This window comes from Apodemus sylvaticus, chromosome 9, assembly GCF_947179515.1.
Source record: "Apodemus sylvaticus chromosome 9, mApoSyl1.1, whole genome shotgun sequence".
Lineage (NCBI taxonomy): Eukaryota > Metazoa > Chordata > Mammalia > Rodentia > Muridae > Apodemus > Apodemus sylvaticus.
Window position 1 is genome coordinate 20,905,398 of NC_067480.1, and position 18,193 is coordinate 20,923,590.

An 18,193-nucleotide genomic window follows, 5' to 3' on the forward strand; every position below is an offset into this window, starting at 1 on the left:
GGGTGGCCTCTTCACAAGGATTTACGGCATAACTTAATTCAGTATGCCTCCACTTCTTTACCACCGAGTTTTCAAGCCTGTAGTCTCAGCTGCTCAGGAGGCTGAGGCGGGAGCATCACCGGACACTAGCTCAAACCCAGTTGGCTACCATAGTGAGAGCCTGTCAAAGAAAACAGTGCAGTTTCCAGATAAGACTGCACCTTGAGGTTTTAGGAATATGAATTAGAGGGTGCGGTGGGGGTGGAAGCCCCTATTTAACTCTGGTTATAGTCTTAGGGTTCCAGCTTCCCTCTTTGTACTTTGCTATGGTCCACATTTGGTCATGTCAGACTCTGACAAGTGGGAGGTGTGGTCTAATCTTGGGGCGTATGAAGCAGTAAATCAGGGGACAGCCCTTGCATAAGGCCAGGGACATAGATCTGCCCCCAAAGGTCCCATAAGCAGCAGGATTTGACTGAAGTCTCTGAAGCGCTTGTCTGCTTTCTTGATGAGATGTGATTGATAGGCAGAGAGGTGGGCAGATCACAGTAGGAGGCTCCCTGGATTTTCCAGAGCTGACAACCACACCCAGACTGAGAACAGTACTCAGCCAGGCCATCTGCTGCCGCAGTCCCTCCATTCCTCCACTAGGGGAGCTGTTAGCCTTGACTCCCTAGGTTGGCTGTACTCACTTTGGGGTCTTCTGCAAATGGCCCAGTGTTTGAGTTGGACTTTGCTGATGACAGTCCTCCTTTAAAAAGCTTAAGTTTTAGAATAAGAACTGGTCAGCACCTCTGTTCAGGGTTGTCTGGGTTTGGTGGTGATGTGAGCCTGGGTCTCACGTGGGTTCTGTCCACTGTCTTCCATAAGCTGCTGCTGCTACAAACTGTACCCAATGGTTGGTACCAACAGCTGCCTACGTGGTCCTTCCTCCTGGTGTCAGAGGATGGCAGGACTCACACGGTGCTTATTACCTGTGCAAACACCGCTCTATCATTTCCTAGCTCACAGGTGGCTGCTAGAGTTGAGGGCCTCAGATGTGTCCATGTCTGCTTCCCTGGGTGGACACTGCCCCCACCTTCCCCCCCCCCCCAGGAAGGAGGAGGACTTTGGGACCACTCTGAGTGCCACAGGCACCTTTCATTATCCTGTCACTGTCATCTGGGTAAATAGTGTTCTTTGTCTGAACATTCCAGAGCTAACAGTCACGTCATCAGTACATCTGTCTGTCTATCGCTGACACAGCCAGCCTGGGCCAGTCAGTAGAGTTTGCGGCCTTTATTTATGCTCCATACCTCACTATACAGTGGGGAACCTCTTGGGTTTTGCTCTTCTTAAGTCATACTTTATACTCAGAGGACACGGAGATGGTGTGGGCTCTGGGTCAGTCGTGTCCCTCTGCAGGGATTCAGGACAGGCTGATGAAGGGTCCCAAGGCCACCTCAAAAATTCATCCCAGGATGTACACTGAATTGAATTCCAACGGGGCTAAGGATAAAGACCCGGGAAGGAAGGGACTCCACTGCTCTTGACTTACTTGGGATTGATCTTGGGGAGGGGGAGTCATCTCCTTAGGCCTCAGTTTCCCTACCTATGCAAAGGAGCAATTGATGCTGGGTATTCCTCACAGTTCTAATCCAGGTTGCTTCTGAATCCTCTAGTCACACAGAGAAACCTCTGGGGTCAGGAAGCAACTGGATCTGCTCAGCACACACACACCCTCTGCTGTGTCCCTGGTTGCAGGGGGGACATTCTGATTCTGAGAAAAGTGCCCAATTAATTTTTTTCTCTCTGCCACTCTGCACGCTATCCCTGCCCCCACTTTTGTCCTCCCCACCGGGTGGCCACCCCAGTGCAGGCCCCACAGGCCTTGTATTGTGCAGCTTCTCTTGAAAGAGCCTGGCTCCCAGGGGCCCAGCCCTGGTAAGGGGTTGAAGGCATGGAGCCTTTAATGAGCTGCTCCGGGGGCTGGCTTCCAGGCCTGCACGGCCCCACTTCGACCCCCTCCTGGCTCCACAGGACAGCCAGTTGCTTTCTGTCCTAATGGGCTCTGCTTCTGTGAGAAATGGACTGTTGGGGGAAGGGTTGCTGGCACAAAACAGGCCTCTGCAGGTCGGGCTGGGGGCCGTGGTTGGACGGCCAGGCCCGGTGCACTCTGGGAATCCAGGCCTTCTGGACCATGTGAACTATGGGAGAATCTCTTCCCTCTCAGGAACTTAGGCCCCGTTTGTAATGAATGAAGGTATTTCCACTAACAACAACAGCACGGTGGAGGAGGCAGGCTGTGGGGAGCAGGAGCAAACAGGGCCCGAGCCCAGAGTTCTATGCCAGATGGGCCCTCAGTGGACTCTTCTCAGATAGCTTGAAATGAAGAGCTTTCCTCCCTGTTACTCGCCTGCTATCCCATCTCCACTGAGCTTGCACCCCCCCTCCCCCCGCCATGTCTAGGGAGAGCCTCACTCCAGGGAGCTTAGGGTCCATATGGGGTATGACCATGATGACTCTGATATCAGGACCCCATCAGAGTCAGGGAGGATTGGGGATACAGAGCTCAGGCTTGTCCAGGATGGGGCCAGGGCAGGGGATTTGGGATTACATGGAGGACCTGATCTACAGTACAAGGGGTAAGGGAACAGAGCGGACAGAGGATAGGGCAATGGCGTGTAAACAAGGGGGTCCTGGCCTCCTCCTCAGGGTCTGAGGCCCAGCTCAAACTGCACTGAAGATGGTCCCACAATTGTTTCCATGGCACCGGCCTCATCTGTGCTTGGGTTCTGGCTGTGTTGAAGCCACTCTTCCTGTGTCACAGAAGGACATGAGGCCATTATGGTCATGGACAGTTTGCTCTCCTGTCTCCTCAAGGCAGTCATAGTAGGGTATAAATGGTCAGTGGCCTTCCAAAGGCCCTGGGCTTGAAAGAACTCCAGTCTAGGGGCCTAGGTAGGGGTCTGAAGAGAGGTGGCTCCCGGTGATGCTTGGGAAGATGCTTGCCCAGAGCCTTGGTGGTCCCTGGGCTTGTTACAGCGGCAGAGGATTGCATGACCATAGGGTGTTCAGCTTCCCAGAGCTGCCATGACAAATTGTGGAAGGGGCGTTTAACTTCAGGAATGTAGAGTCAGCCACTCTGCAGGCTGAAGACCAAGTGTTGTCTGGGTTGAAACCTCATGAAGCTGGGAGGGAGGACCTTCCCCAGGCTCCCTCTGAGCTCCTGGAGTGTTGATAGCTTTGGTGTTGTTGAAGTCTCACCCGGTTTTCCATTTTTATTGTTACAGGATGCAATGTCCTTCCTGCATGTGTGTGTCTCTAAATTTTCCCCTTTTGTAAGGATATGAGTCATACTAGAGCGGGGTCCACACTGATGGCAGAGTCCTGAGAGGGTAGGATGTGGGAGCTTTGCTTTCCAGACTTGATGGTGACTATGATTGGCCTTTGTCCTTCATGGATGTGAGACCCCAGGGCAGGGTCTGCATCTGGCTTGGTGTCCTCAAGTCTGCATCGACACAGGCATTATGTTTCTGACAGTCTGGAGAACACAACCTTAGGGTGTGGGAACCAAGTCTCTTCCTGTGGCCACTGAGCATAGGTGCTGTGGGTCAGGCCTGTTGAGGATAAAAAATTGTAGCTTATGTGTGGGCCAATGCAGGCCTCCTGGGCTACTGGGGCTCTCTCCTGGAAAACTTCAGGTCCTAGATGTGGGCTACATGTTAGGGCTCACTCAGAATTTGTCCCTGGTTGTGGGACTAATGCTGCTTCAACCTTCTGGGTCTCTGGGGTTGGGCTGGGGCCTCTGTGAGGACGGAGGAGGAAGCAGACACTATGATACCTCAAGAGGAACAAATCGGGGGTTAGGAGCATGAGCTTGGGTTGTAATAACAAGGCTAGAAGATGCTCACTGTCTGACAACAGGAGAGGAAAAGATTGTGCATCTTAGGGAGATTCAGCATCTCCCTAAGGTGCTGGAAAATGAGCACCTCCCCTGTAGGATAGTGCACATGCCCCCCACAGACACCCAGATGAGCTGGGCAGGCATGAGAGTGCCTGCAAGAGGTAGGACTTGGAATGTCATGGGTTGCCCTAGACTTTAATTACTTTGGAGATACAAGCATGCCGATCAGGGCAGGTAGACCAGTAGTCTGTAGAACCCTAAACTAGGGGAGCTGGGGCCTGTAGCATGACTGTCACCAGAAAACAGGTGTGGCCTGGTGGTGCCCCCTGTCATCTGTGAGTCCATCCCAAAGAGAGGGGCAACAACTCCTGTGTGCCTGCAAGTGGGTCTCTGGCCCCACCTAGTTTGGGGGAGTCTGTCTTGCCTGGGACCCTCTGAGGATTAGGGTGCAGTCTGGATGGTTGAGATGTCATTGCATAGGATTAACCAGCTTTATGATCTTTGTCTCTTGTAGCCATTGTCAACCCCAAACAGCCCAAGGAGACACCCAAGAGCTTCAGCTTCGATTACTCCTACTGGTCACACACCTCGGTGAGCTGCACCTGGGGAGAGGCAGGCTGGTATTGGTCTTGGTCTCAAGACCTCCCTAAGTCTTATGCATGTTCCCCTATAAATGGGATGAAGACTCTACCCTATTCACCTGGAGGACCACTCTGAGTTGACCACCAACCTATAAGGATCAGATCCTTTTGCTCACAGCCCCAGTATCACAGCTGTGACCATCCACTGTGCCTTCTCCCTTTTCCAAACTCAGAAATCCCAAAGCTGAGCCCTACCTGTAAGCTCCAGCTCCCAAACGCTGAGAGATGTGGACTCTGGGCTCCTCCCTTCCCAGCCCCCACATCCAGTCCACATTAAGCCCTGCCCATGTTCCACCTCTCCCTGGATCATTCTGGAAACATGCAGTCCTTTCCCTCAATCTCCCTGGCCTTTGTCTCTCTGAATGTGGTCCCAGAATTCCCCAGTACTGCTCCCTGTTCAGTCCTTCCTCACAGATATGCCCTTTGGTTGCACCATGCTGTTTCTATGCCTGGGGAGTCCTCTGCCCTCAGGATAATGTCCTGATGCCACAGGCCATCCCTCAACCCCTGAGTCCTGCCTCCTTTTAACTCTAGTTATTGCTAAACCCACCACTGTCACATGAACTGACTGGGTTGAGCTCTTACCTGGGGGTCTTCACACCCACTCCTCACTCTACTGTGATATCTTTGTCCTAACCCCCTCTACTACCCAGATACCCCCTGTCTCACATTTGTGCCTCAGAGGACCCCTCAGGAAGCTACTCTCAGTCAGGATTAGTTTGTACCATAGCACAGCTTTTCACCTCAAGGCCCTGTCTCAACTTGGGCTCTGAGAACTCAGGCACAGTTTCAGAGCCCATAGCCTCCTAAGGCACATCTCTTCTCTCTGCAGCCCGAGGACATCAACTATGCCTCTCAGAAGCAGGTCTACAGGGACATTGGGGAAGAGATGCTCCAGCACGCCTTTGAGGGCTACAACGTGTGCATCTTCGCCTATGGGCAGACAGGGGCTGGCAAGTCCTACACCATGATGGGGAAACAAGAGAAGGACCAGCAAGGCATCATCCCACAGGCATGGCTGGGGCCTAGAAAGGAGAGGGGGAGGTGGCCTGAGAGGAGGAGGGGTAGGATGATAGGGGGGAGGGAGAGTGGCCTGGGATGGGCTGCAGGAGGTGGTCAGCCTTTGAAGGTACCCAACAGGGGCATATGCACAAGATAAGGCACTGGCTGGACAGATGCTCTCTGTGGGAACTGTGAGGACTGAGGCAAATGGCTGGTGGCCTGAGGTGTGACCATATTCTTAAGAAGCCACTAAATGTTTGACCGATCACAGCCCTTCTCTTCTCCTGGTAGGAGATCTCAGGGTCTGGGCCAGAACTTGTCCTGGTTAGAGAAGGAAGAATGCTGGACCAGTTTAGGGACCGTGGCCCCGCCCTCTATGCAGATGAGGACAGGGTTGCAAACAGATAATCTAGGGAAGGGGTAGATACTAATACTGGGTGCTAGAATAAGAAGACTGGATGCTTGGCCCAGGCCTTTACTTTGGAATGTGCATTTTGGAGGGACCAGGGGCATCTGGCCACGCAGCACCCTGCCTGGGTACAAGGTGCCGACAAAACCATGAGGGACAAGGCTCCGGGCCACTAGTCCTCCTCAGCTAACATGTTTTCCTCCTATTTTGAAGCTCTGCGAAGACCTCTTCTCTCGAATTAATGACACGACCAATGACAACATGTCCTACTCCGTGGAGGTAGGACATCCTGCCTGCCGTCTGCTTCCGAGTGTAGATCTGGGGAATTCTAGGTGTGGTTGGCCATGGCCTTCTGACCTAAAATCAGCATCCATTCCTGTCACTCATCCACCCACCCAATGACTGTCTGCATGCCCACAAGGCTCTTGGTGACTCAGAGCTCAGCGCTGACAGGAAGGTGACCCCTGGCCGGTGTCACTGGCATACCAACTTATTCCACCCCATACAGGGGCAGACACCACAGAGCCACAAAGCCTAGGCTATGCTGTGGCTGAGATAGCCCCCAGGTGACCACAGGGGCTTATGCTATGTGGCTAGTCTCAAGATGGCTCTCAGTGGGAGAAGACTGCGTAGATGGAAGTAGGCTGACCCTGGCTGAGTATCCTTTGTGTGCCTATCACGGATCCAGTGTCCTGCCCTGGGGTCCCTGAGGGTGTAGCTCGGTCCTGTGGGTCAGTTACATGGAGGGAGGGCTGGACAGTTAAAGAGGGCTGACACCCACAATCACAGAGGCCACGGGCTGGATTCCCTGTGTGCCCTACCTAGAAATCAAGTCTGTGCTCTGCCACAGAATCTTGCCACAGGGTTCTGACTGACTGTGCAGTCCAGCCTCACTTTGGGGGTCCTGATGGTGTTGCTCTGCAGGTCAGCTATATGGAGATTTACTGTGAGCGAGTCCGAGACCTCCTAAACCCCAAGAACAAAGGCAACCTGCGTGTGAGAGAACACCCTCTGCTGGGGCCTTATGTGGAGGACCTCTCCAAGCTGGCTGTAACCTCCTACAATGACATCCAGGACCTCATGGACTCAGGGAACAAGGCCAGGTATGCAGGTTGTCCTTCGTGGCCACACTCCTACTTCTGGCCAGGCCCTCAGAGCACTACTGGCTTCACCTCATGATAAGTCCGTGTGGTGGCTCCCAAGAAGATAAAGGACCTCATGTGGCTGGCCATTGAGGACATATATGAGCCTGAGAGGGGTGTTGGTTCCCTCCTACCTGAGGCCTGCTCCTGGGCTGAGCATATGGGCTGTGTGGCTCTGTCACTTCTAGCAACAGAGCTCTGACATCAATAGCTCAGAAGCAGTCTTTGTGCTCAAGGGCAACTATTCTGTGAGGCCTAGGTCTAGAAACTGTGAGGGCCATCACAGTGACCATAAGTCATCTACCCCCTTTAGCCTGGGACACTGGTCACCATGATAGTTTTACTGATACATATTGGTATCAGAAGGTATACAAGTTGCTCAGGTGACTGTCTTCAGCTTCTGAGGTTTTGTGTGTGTGTGTGTGTGTGTGTGTGTGTCCTGAACTAACCCTAACAGCCCCTCAGGGTTGTGCATAATAAAGCCCCGAAGTGCATGTAAGACTGTGACTTTTGCATACCAGAGATGGCTTCTGAGCTCTTCCCACGAACTCCATCTTGGGAGAGTCTATGAGGTTCTTAGCAGGTTAGGGCAGTGTTGAGATCACCCCTCCCCCCATCTCAGGCAGGACTCTTTTCCCTGAAGAGCCACATTGGTCCTTGTTACCCTCTGTGGGCTTTGGCTACTGGGACCATGGTCCGCTCTTTGGGTTCCCCAGAGTGGCTGGAGGGACATTGAGATGGGTAATGAATATTTTCCCTTACCAAGGGGCGTTCCCGCATCAAGGCCTGTGAGGACTTCTGTCCACATGGGTGATATTGAATCTCAGTATCAGGAAGCATCTGAGACATTGTACCCCTCAACATACATGACAGCATTGGGGGATCGAACACCTCTATAATTGACTCACAGGCCTGAGTTCTGGCAGGCTGTGTGGCCACACCCAGGTTGAGAAGTGAGTTCCCTTGACCTAGGTGAGCACCCCGGTACCTCTAGTAACGCTCATGGGTGACCCCTGGGTAAGGGACAGATGACCTCAAGCAGCTTCCTGCCCCCAGGACTGTGGCGGCCACAAACATGAATGAGACCAGCAGCCGATCTCACGCTGTCTTCAACATCATCTTCACCCAGAAGCGCCACGATGCAGAGACCAACATCACCACAGAGAAAGTGAGCCTGTGGAGTAGTGGGGGGTGGGGGGGGGAGCAGATTCCACCTAACTCGGGAACTGTAGTTGGGCCAGGGGTGGAAGGTTACAGTGGTGTTGATGGGCCCCTGATATAGACTAGCAGGGCAGGGTCTCTCACTCTCCCTGGAGAGATGGGGTCCACACTGGGAACAGGGCGTGCGGTGGGCAGTGTCTTCCTCAGCACAGAGTACCTATGCTGAGGGAGCACAGCCCTGGCATCCCCACTCCAGATACCTCTCCTACAACTGATGCTCTGGCACACTCGGTGGATCAGAACACGGTCTGGGGGGTTGTTTCCTGGGGTCTTTATCTTAGTCATTCCATCTGTGGGCTTCTGGAAGGATATTAGGGTCATTCTGAGCCTCTTGTAGCTCTGTCCCTTTGCCTGGAGGGCCTCCTGTGCAAATATTCTCTCAGTCTCCTGGGGAACGAGCCATTTGGGGTCCATGCCCGTCCTCAATAGTGTTGGGGACACCTGGGCCTGGTGTGACGCTCCCAACTATGTCCCCATGAAATTGTAAGAGCCTCAGGAAGGCAGAGAAGTCTGAGGCCACTTTAGAGGACAGGTTTCACTGCCAGAGTTTCTCTGAGATGGTCCCTCTTGTGTCCAGTATCTGGTCAGGAGATGCTGTGCTTTCCTGGGGTCATGTGACTGACTGCTTCTCCGCAGGGGGCTGGCCAGGGCCCCCAGAGGCAGCTAAGCAACAGCTAAGGTCTTTTTTGGACCTGGGTTCAAATTCAACCACAGGTGATTAGAGAAATCTGTGAAAATGGATGACAATACCTAATTGAGTCCATCTCCTGTGTTGCCACATAGAGTGCATGGCCCAAGGAGGCAGGGCCCTGGGTGGTGTGCGCAGCTTCTGAAGAGGTTCCCAACTGGGATAGAACATCAATAAAACAATGAACAGAGATGAAGAAGGAAACTGGGGCCATCAAAGATAGGGGGGGATGCCAGGGAAGGGTGTGGCTATAGCTCCTCAAGTAGCTCATGAGAGTGTCCCCAGAGGGGCAGGAGGGCTCTGCAGCAGCCTCGCCTCAGGGGCTTGCAGCAGGAGACAGTATTTGATGCATCTGTCATTTCAGGTGAGCAAAATCAGCCTGGTGGACCTGGCGGGCAGTGAACGAGCAGACTCCACAGGAGCCAAGGGCACACGGCTCAAGGTAGGGCCAGGCTGCACAGGAGGTCCGTGTGGGGACAGAGCAAGGTTGTGCTACCACCAAAGGCAAGCCTCCTGAGCAGGAACGGCAGGGTGGGTCCATGGGCTGGAACCTTCCGTGTTCAGTAGACAGAATACAGATCTTCACGCTCCAGATCTTGTAAATGAGGACAGACACTCACACTTAGTACTTAGTGTCCTTCACACTTAGTACTTTATGCTTCCCAGGAAAAGGAGACAGGCTGTGGGGTAGCAGTGGGCTGAGCTGGCTAGCCTGTGCCCTGGGGGCATAGCCTCTCTGGATACAGTTTAGTATATCAGGAAGGAGTGTCTTTTTTTTTTAATTTTATTTATTTATTTATTTATTTATTTATTTATTTTTTGCTTTTCTGAGTGTCCTCTACCTTTGACTCGAGTCTTACTCTGTTGATTGGGAAGGGTCTCTATGTACTATGTAGGGCGTGTGAGAGGTTAACTAGGGTGCTGGTGGAGCTGACCAGGAACCCTGGACCTCTGACCAGCTGCTTGCCCCAGAATCCTCTGTGCCTAGTGACCTCAGAGATCAGTTTCAGGGCCTGGAGCCTCAGCCCTATGCCACGCAGATCAGTCCCCAGGAGGTCACCCTAGATCAAGAGGCTCTGGGTGCCACCCACCATCCTGACCACACCTTTCTCTACACACAGGAGGGGGCCAACATCAACAAGTCTTTGACCACCCTGGGAAAGGTCATCTCTGCTCTGGCTGAAATGGTGAGCTGGCTCCAGGCTTCCGGAGCTAAATTGGTGGGATGGAGAGAGATGGAACCCTCACCTGCCCCCAGGGACAAGCTGGGCATCTGTCACACATGTTCTAGGCTCTGACTTTAAAGAGGTAGCTGGAGTTCAAGGGGGAGCCCAGGGATGGAGCGAATACCACATAGCTGAAACAAGTGGTCCTTGTTTGAACGTCCTCACCTGTAAAATGGGGAAGTTGTGGCCCCTTATCATATGTCCATAGGGAGCATGTTGGCTAGCATCCTTATGGATGGGTAGTACAATGGTTAGCTCTGACCACTGCTGATCTGGTACAGGCCGTCCTCTAGAGGGAGCCCACAGTCCTCGGAGGTGAAGAGCTGGGTTTGACATGCCCTATGTATCCACTTAAGGTGACACCCAGGGAAGGATTCTAGAGACTTTATCCTGTTCTGGAATTCTTAAGAGGACACAAGACTGCTGTGAGACACCAGCCTGAGAGGTCACACTCTTAACTGATTTGCCTGTCGTGACCGGCTTAGGGTGGCCGGGCAGTGGATGACAGATGCCTGGCCTGTGCTCAGGCTTCTGCCTACAACTAGTCCCTCCGGAGCCAGCCTGTCCCCTCCGCGTGCTCTGCCCTTGGGCCCTAGCTTGGTTCCAGGCTCTTAGATTCTTTCTGTCTTTTCTTTTTCAGGACTCTGGACCCAATAAGGTAAACTGATTTCTTTAGCTTCAAGGAGAGGGGTTGGGAGTGGGGTGCCCTTGACCCCCACTCCCTACTATGCTAGTCTCAAGAGTAAAGCCCAAACCTCATTCATTCACTTAATGAAGATACAGTGAATGCGTGCGCTTCGGAGCTGGGCCTGGGCTGACAGTCAGGGCCTGGGATGAGCACCACACATCTGGCGCCACAGTCTGAGAGACACAACAAACAGACACCTGAAAATGTAATTACAGACTGGGGTGAATTTGTGACACAGGAAAAAAATGGCCGTCAGTGGTCGCCGCAAAGTGAAATTCTTTAATCTGGATGGATAGAAAGCTTTGTAGAGATACGTGACCTCAGGAAGACGACCTGAGGACTGGAGAGGAGCTAGCCGGGCGAGTGGGTTAGGCATGGAGTTGGAAGGGTTGGTGTGGCGGCTGAGGGGGTAGGAGGTTGGTGTGCGTACGGTACCGCGGGGGACACTGAGGAGAAGCAGCAGGTGAGGCGTGTCAAGTTATGTAAGCAAGTTCATGAGAAGATAGGACCTGTGTCGGGGAAACCCGAGGCTCAGTGTAGGCAACTGTGAAACACTACAAGGAAGCTTGAGGAAGTGAGAGTGAAGGAGGGTGGAGAGAGACGGAAAGCGGTGAGGAACTGTTTGGAGATTTGTTTGAGGAACTGTGAGAAACCTTGGGGGAAATGCCCGAGGTGCTTGGTAATAGACTCTGGCAGGGACTGGCGAATCACATGGATTATGTGAAATTTTCAAGGGGGGGGGGGAGAAGGGGAGGTGTTATGGGAAGATGAGATGGACTTGGGAAATTGTGGGGAGCTCCGTGGCAGTTGTGTGAGGAGTCGTCAGGAACGTGGATCTTGTGGGACTGTGAGAAACCTGTGAGCTGTTCTGAAACAGAGTCAGAGTTTTAAAGAAATGGAAAAGAAGCCTGTGTGTGTGTGTGTGATGATTCCTTTCTCGTTGCTGTCACAAAATCTCCAACAACAACTTGAAAAAGGAAGGAGGCTGGAGAGATGGCTCGGGCATCCCCAAGCGCGACTGCCTGAGGGTGACCTCTGAACCTATGGCTGAAAGAGGAGCCAGTTCCCATAAGATGTCTTCTGACAAGTCTGTGTACATGAATGAATGAATGAACGAATAAATAAATAAATAAATAAATAAATGCTTTTAAATGGAGAAAGGAAGGGTTGATTTCGGCTCACAAATTGAGGCTATGGTCCATCACTGCAGGGAAGAGACGGTGGCTAACAGTTTGAGGATAGGGCTATTGTGAGAGGGAAGAGATGGTGGCAGGAGCTCGGGAAGCAGACGGTGATGAACACTGCAGCTCAGCAGTGTCCTTTCAGTCCAGGACGCAGCCCTGAGTGGAATGGAGTCTCTCATGGCTATGTCTGGTCTTAACTCCACTAGAAACTCTGTCACAGACACCTCCTGAGATTTGTCTTCTAGGCAATTCTAGATTTCTTTCAAGTTGACAGTATTAACGATCATACTGTGGCCTGTGAGAAACTGAGGGCCCAGAGGTGAACTTTGTGAGGAGCTGAGAGAAACCAGGAAAGGGCATGAGGAACTCCTGAGGACGTGTGTCCAGGGCTTTTGAAGCTTGTGGGAAGAAGTTTGGGGAAGTTAATTATGTGGGCAACCGGATGAGCAATTCGAGCCGCCACGTAGAAATACGCAAGGGAACTTTTGAGAATCTGTGTGGGTAAACTATGTAAGAAACTGTGTAAAGAAACAATTCTTTAATTGTTTAAGGAACTATGAAGAATGGTGGAACCTGTGAGGGGAAATGTTACTGATTGCATAATTGCTGTGTCTAGGATTGAGGATGTAATGTGCATGAGGTATGTGTTTGTGGTATTTGTGTGTGTGTGTGGTATGTGTGTGTGTGATGTTGTGTGTTCATGGTGTGTGTATATATGTTGTGTGTAATGTTGGGTGTTCATGGTGTGTGTATGTATGTTGTGTTTGTGTGTGTAATGTGATGTACATGAGGTGTGTGTATTTGTGTGTGTACCTGTGCATGTGGTGTGTGTGTGATATGGTGTATGTGATGTGTGCATGTGGTGTGCATGGTGTGTGTGTGTGTGTGTAAAACTTATGGACACTGTAAAGACTGCATGGGAAAACTGAAAAATGGAGAGTTGGCCATGTCATAGATTCTGTGAGGGAACTGTTTGAGGGACAGTAAGAAGCTTTTTAGGGAAAAAGTTGTGTGAGAAACTGGGCATGGCTGGTGGACTGTGAGAACTGTGTGAGGAACCAGAATGGAGTGGCACAGAACTCTGGGGGCCTGTGGGCACTGCCGACAGGAGCTCCTTGAGGATCAGTGTGTCAGCCATGAGGGATTGAGTGAGGAACAGGGCGACAGTCGAGGGCCTCGTGGGAACAGTGACTAGCTGCGCGAGGGACAATGATGGAAAGAAACTTCTGGGAATGGAGGGAGTTTTTAAGTTTCTGGTTGAGGAACAGAACCTGAGGAGGAAGCAGCTATAGATGAGGAGACACGACGGGGATCTGAGGACAGATGTGAGGGCTTTGGTCCACAGTCAGAATCTGGCTGATTGTGATTTAAGAGGAGGCAGTGCTCAGTGAGACTTCATCTGGACCATGCCCTGGCACGAGTGGAGATTGACAGGGAGGGATGACCTGGCACTGGAGTCCGCAGAACAGAAAACCAGTGCAGCAGTGACCCAGGCTTGAGATGGCAGAGAGCGAGCAGAGAGTGGGTCTGGAGGTGGCAGAGCTGACTGGACCAGTCCACCAGGGGATGGAATGGGAACCATCAGTTGGGGATGGGAGGTGGGGGGCGGGCTGCTGGGCTCCTCGGCTGAAGCGGCTGTGGAGTGGAGGGCGTTCCCTGTGGAAACAAGAAGTACAACACATTACAGAGAATTCAACCTCAGGAACGAAAAATTTAAAAACCAAACCCGAATTCTTTTTTCCTCATACTGAGTTTCCAAAGACAATATGGACAGTGCCTGGCATGGATGAGCTTTTGGGGGGAAGGGCCCTTCTACCTGTTGCTTATAGAGACATTGGTGCACAATTCTGAAACCCCCTTAGGCAGCGTAGCTTAAGAATGTTCAAACTTTCTACCCCTGTGAGGTAGTGGCGCTCATCCTGGGGGTCATCCTAAAGGACAATGATGAGCTGTGTCTGCACCTGAGGGAATATAACACTCTTGAGATGGCATCTGTGTGCTTCCCTTAGAGTGGAGCCTCCAGGGGACAGGGACTGTGCCTGCTGGCTGTACCTCGTGTTCAACAAATGATTCTTAGACAACTGCACCTTAAACTATGAGACATTGCACAGTAACTTTGTATCCATGATTTACAAAGTTAACTCACTCACAGAGTGTCTGTAAGAAGTGTGGGGGGGGTGTCAGGAGTGTGGAGGATATCTGTGACAGGAGGAGGGACAGGGAGAGCGGATTACTAAGGGAGGGGCTCAGAGTTGACTTTTGAGGGACAGGAGGGAGTTCTGGGGGACAGGAGAGACTGAGCGGACATTGGGAAAGCATCATTAGTGGCAAAGCCATTTCACCCTGCTCGAAGGGGGTTGCTGTCCTGGCAAAGCAGGGGAAGACACAGTGGCCAGTGATGTCAGAATTCCTGGGCTTGAGTCCAGTTGAGTGGCCCAGACACAGCAGGATGGGTGAAGGAGAAACTGGAAAGAAGTGTTAGTGTAGCCTTGAGTTCAGTCCAGATAGGGCTTGCCTGGGGGCGGCACCCCAGGATTCAGGTGAAGAGTGGGGTGGCACTGAGAACTAACCTCCTTTCAATTCCAATAGACTCAAGGTTGACCTTGTATGTCCCCACAGAACAAGAAAAAGAAGAAGACAGATTTCATCCCTTACCGAGACTCTGTATTGACATGGCTTCTCCGGGAAAACCTAGGTGAGCATGCGCCAACTCCCTGGTGGTTCTGGCTTCTACTCTGGGCTATGCCTGTCTCCTTGTGGGGAAAGACACATTGCTCTGCCACAACAAGGTCTCTTACCCTTTCTGGGTAAGTCCTAAGTAACTCTGTAAGGGCCAGCTGGTTCGTAGTATAGCCTGTTTACAGTACAGCTCTTCTGGAAGGCCCAGGGCAAAGGCAGGTGAATCAAAGCAAGTCTAGGGTCCAGGATGGCCCTAGGGAGCCACAGAAGGCATGTCCCGGTGTCTACCTTTGTGAGTGAACTTATTTATGACACCCGAAGACGTTCCAACCTTTCTCTGGACCTTTAGGCTTTTATAACAGGGATGTAGCATAGCCCCTGATCCTGAGAGCCCTGCTTACCTGCTGGGACTTAGAGATCTGATGTTAGTCCTGTTGCTGCATGAGTTCTGAGTTTAGACAGATGATGGAGGGATGAAGACTGTTGGACATATAGCATGGAATCCATTCTTTCCACAATAACCTTAGCGTTCCCTCTGGATACATCATGGCTGGGACGCTGACACTCTTAATGATAAAGTAAAATTTAGGTGGGACTCTCTGGCATGTCACAGCTGTCTATACAGAGATCCAGCTCAGGCCAGCGTCACTTGTTATGGAAGCCCTGACTATATGGGAGCATGCAGGGGCAGATGGGCCCTGGTGAAGGGACAGGAGGTAATGGTGTCACCGTTACCTGGTCCTTTACCTGACATGAGACCTAAGAAGTAGGCCCCTCGCAGTTTTGGCCCTGGAGAAAGGTCTCAGGGAGACTCTCTTGATGTAATGAGAAATATTTTTTAAAAAGGCACCATCCCACGCTACTGCTGGCTCTTCTCTGGCCTCTATCGTCACACCACCTCCATGGATGGCCCCATGCATAGAACACCCATCTCAGGGTTCTCTTGCTATAGATTCTGCACACATTCCCAGCTGTCCGGCCCCTGTGGTTAGTGGTCCCAAATCCCAGTAACCCAGTAAAATCAAAACTCTAGAGGCTTGTAATTTATCAGTCAGATTTATACTAGTAAATTCTCACCCCACAAAACACCCACATAATGAACTCAGAGCCAATTGATATTGATATAACCTGCCCACCTAGAGATACATTGTTCTGTAATTGTCCATCCCTTTTATGATATTCATAGCTACCCGTGACTATTTAAAGCCACCTGGAATCTGGATCATGGATAGAGGAATTCTCTTCCTCCATCTTCCTTCCTTCTCCTCTCTGTCCTCTCTGCCCCATCTCTAAAATTCTCACCCGCTTCCTTTTCCACCACCCAACCACAGGCTCTATCTTGTGCCTGCCCTCACCTGCATATAGAAAGCAATCCACACCCCAATAGAGCCATTCTTGGGGGTCTGTGTCCAAACCCTTCTCCCCTCACTGTCTCTGCAGGAGTCCCACTGGAGAGCCACACCCCAGGGATGTGGCCCAAAAACACAGCTATCTGAGGTCAAACAGGCAAGAGCGTAGGCATGCTGGGAGCACGGACAAGTGGCAGTCCCACAGACTGAAGCAGGCTCAGTGTGTAACTTGGTCAGGACTGCTGAGCCAACTGACCCCAACAGAAGCAACCACGAGCAGTCTGAGAACCGCTGTTTCTCCCTCTAATTATTACGTACCCTAAGCTAGGAGTCTGATGTTAAATATCAAGAAAGACAGTATTCCAAGTGAGAATGATAAAAACGGGTGAGAAGATATTGACCACACTCTCCCTGGCCTAGCTCTGCTGTAGGGGAAAGGAAGCCCATGGTTGGGAGATGGCTAATGAGAGATTCAGATTCCTCAGTGGGCTTCATCTGCTCCACCTGTAGCTGCCATAAGAGGACCTTGTGTATGAACTGCTTGTCTTCCCACAGGTGGCAACTCAAGGACAGCCATGGTGGCAGCCCTGAGCCCTGCGGACATCAACTATGATGAGACCCTCAGCACACTGAGGTATGTTCTGCAGGGAGTCCTGGGGTAAGAACATGTCCTTCCATGCTTCAAACTAAAAGCACCAGCAAAAGGGTATTCTTTCACAGAGCATTTGCTGGGAACACAGAGGTCAGCAGTAATTGTTCTGGAGCGCCAGGGTATTTGTGGGCTTTGTATCATATCTATCATATCATAGATCGTGTATCATATATCATATATCGTATATCATATATCGTATGTCATATATCATAATCATATATCAATCATATATTACATATCACATATCGTATATCATATAATCACATCATATCATATCCTATCATATTATATATAATATATAGTAGTATATATTATATTATCCTTTAGGGTATATTTCAGGGCTGCAGGTCACCGAGAGCCCTGCAGTACTAGTCTGGAAAAGCCATACTTCTGGCTGTGGGAGTGGAGACTGCTTTAGTGAATGAGGTCCAAAGAGCTCTCCCAAGACCCCCTCTATGGGCTGGGCACCCTGGGGTGGGATGCCTGGATGCAGAAGGCAGCTTGATTGATTGAGTTGGGGGTGCTTGGCCTCTCTAGAGTCTACACTTTCTGTAGGAAGTGGAGCCTGTGATATTTACATGCGCTTCTGGGATGGCAAATAGCATGCTAATCAGTGACACACATGTGTGGCCATTCTAATACACACATGCAGTTTGCACCCCTGTCCTACAATTGCCCTCTCTCCCCTGAACTCTCAGATTCAGGTCCAAGTGTCTTAGTATGGCGTAGGACAGTACTCTGAACCTTGGGTTCTTGCACCTTAATTTTGCCCCTAGGTAGACAAGGCAGGCTGGGATATCCTATCTGTAGGTCTTCCCTGGTCTGTGGTTCCAGAGGCTATCCCCTAGGGCAGAGATGTGAGTTCTCATTCTGTTAGCCTAGGTCAAAGATGTTCTCCCCAGCTGCTCGCCAGGTAGAGTTCTGAACACCCCTGGGCCTGTGACGTAGACCTCTCTCTCTGATTCCTGCATCTCTTTTGCTGCCCAGATATGCAGACCGGGCCAAGCAGATCCGCTGCAATGCCATTATCAACGAAGACCCTAACAATAAACTGATTCGAGAACTGAAGGACGAAGTGACGAGGCTGCGAGACCTGCTGTACGCCCAAGGTCTTGGCGATATCACTGACAGTGAGTGTCCGTGCCAGCCTGCCCTGGGTAGGGTGGGGGCCTCAGACTAAGGGAACTTTTGGGCCTCATGCCCTCTCTCCTGGGGCTGCCTCCTACTCGCGTCCTGCTGGCTGTAGCCACAGTTGTCAGGAAATGTTCGAAGTTGCCCTAGCCTCGTTCCTCCTCCAGCTCCTGGGCAGAATGCCTCGGGGTGGGAGGCCTGGGCGGGCAAGGACAGGACCAGGGATTCTGGCCTTGGCCTGGATGGATTGCATGGTGTGGGTTTGGAGCTGGCCCAAGCAGGCCAGGCAGTGTTTCCTGGAAGCCCACAGGCCAGC

The 18,193-nt window shown here is 51.6% G+C and overlaps 1 protein-coding gene across 5 annotated transcripts in view; it reads left to right on the forward strand.

The window, feature by feature from the left end:
- Kif1a (kinesin family member 1A) overlaps window positions 1-18,193 on the forward strand; it is an 87,887-nt gene that overhangs the window by 21,459 nt on the left and 48,235 nt on the right. For all 5 annotated transcript variants that reach the window (XM_052192381.1, XM_052192383.1, XM_052192382.1 and 2 more), the window contains exons 3-13: window positions 4,380-4,456; window positions 5,339-5,518; window positions 6,131-6,196; window positions 6,842-7,020; window positions 8,116-8,227; window positions 9,333-9,410; window positions 10,090-10,155; window positions 10,835-10,852; window positions 14,686-14,761; window positions 16,650-16,728; window positions 17,734-17,876. In XM_052192381.1, coding sequence (XP_052048341.1) covers window positions 4,380-4,456; window positions 5,339-5,518; window positions 6,131-6,196; window positions 6,842-7,020; window positions 8,116-8,227; window positions 9,333-9,410; window positions 10,090-10,155; window positions 10,835-10,852; window positions 14,686-14,761; window positions 16,650-16,728; window positions 17,734-17,876 — 1,074 coding nt within the window. The remainder of the gene's footprint in view (window positions 1-4,379; window positions 4,457-5,338; window positions 5,519-6,130; window positions 6,197-6,841; window positions 7,021-8,115; window positions 8,228-9,332; window positions 9,411-10,089; window positions 10,156-10,834; window positions 10,853-14,685; window positions 14,762-16,649; window positions 16,729-17,733; window positions 17,877-18,193) is intronic.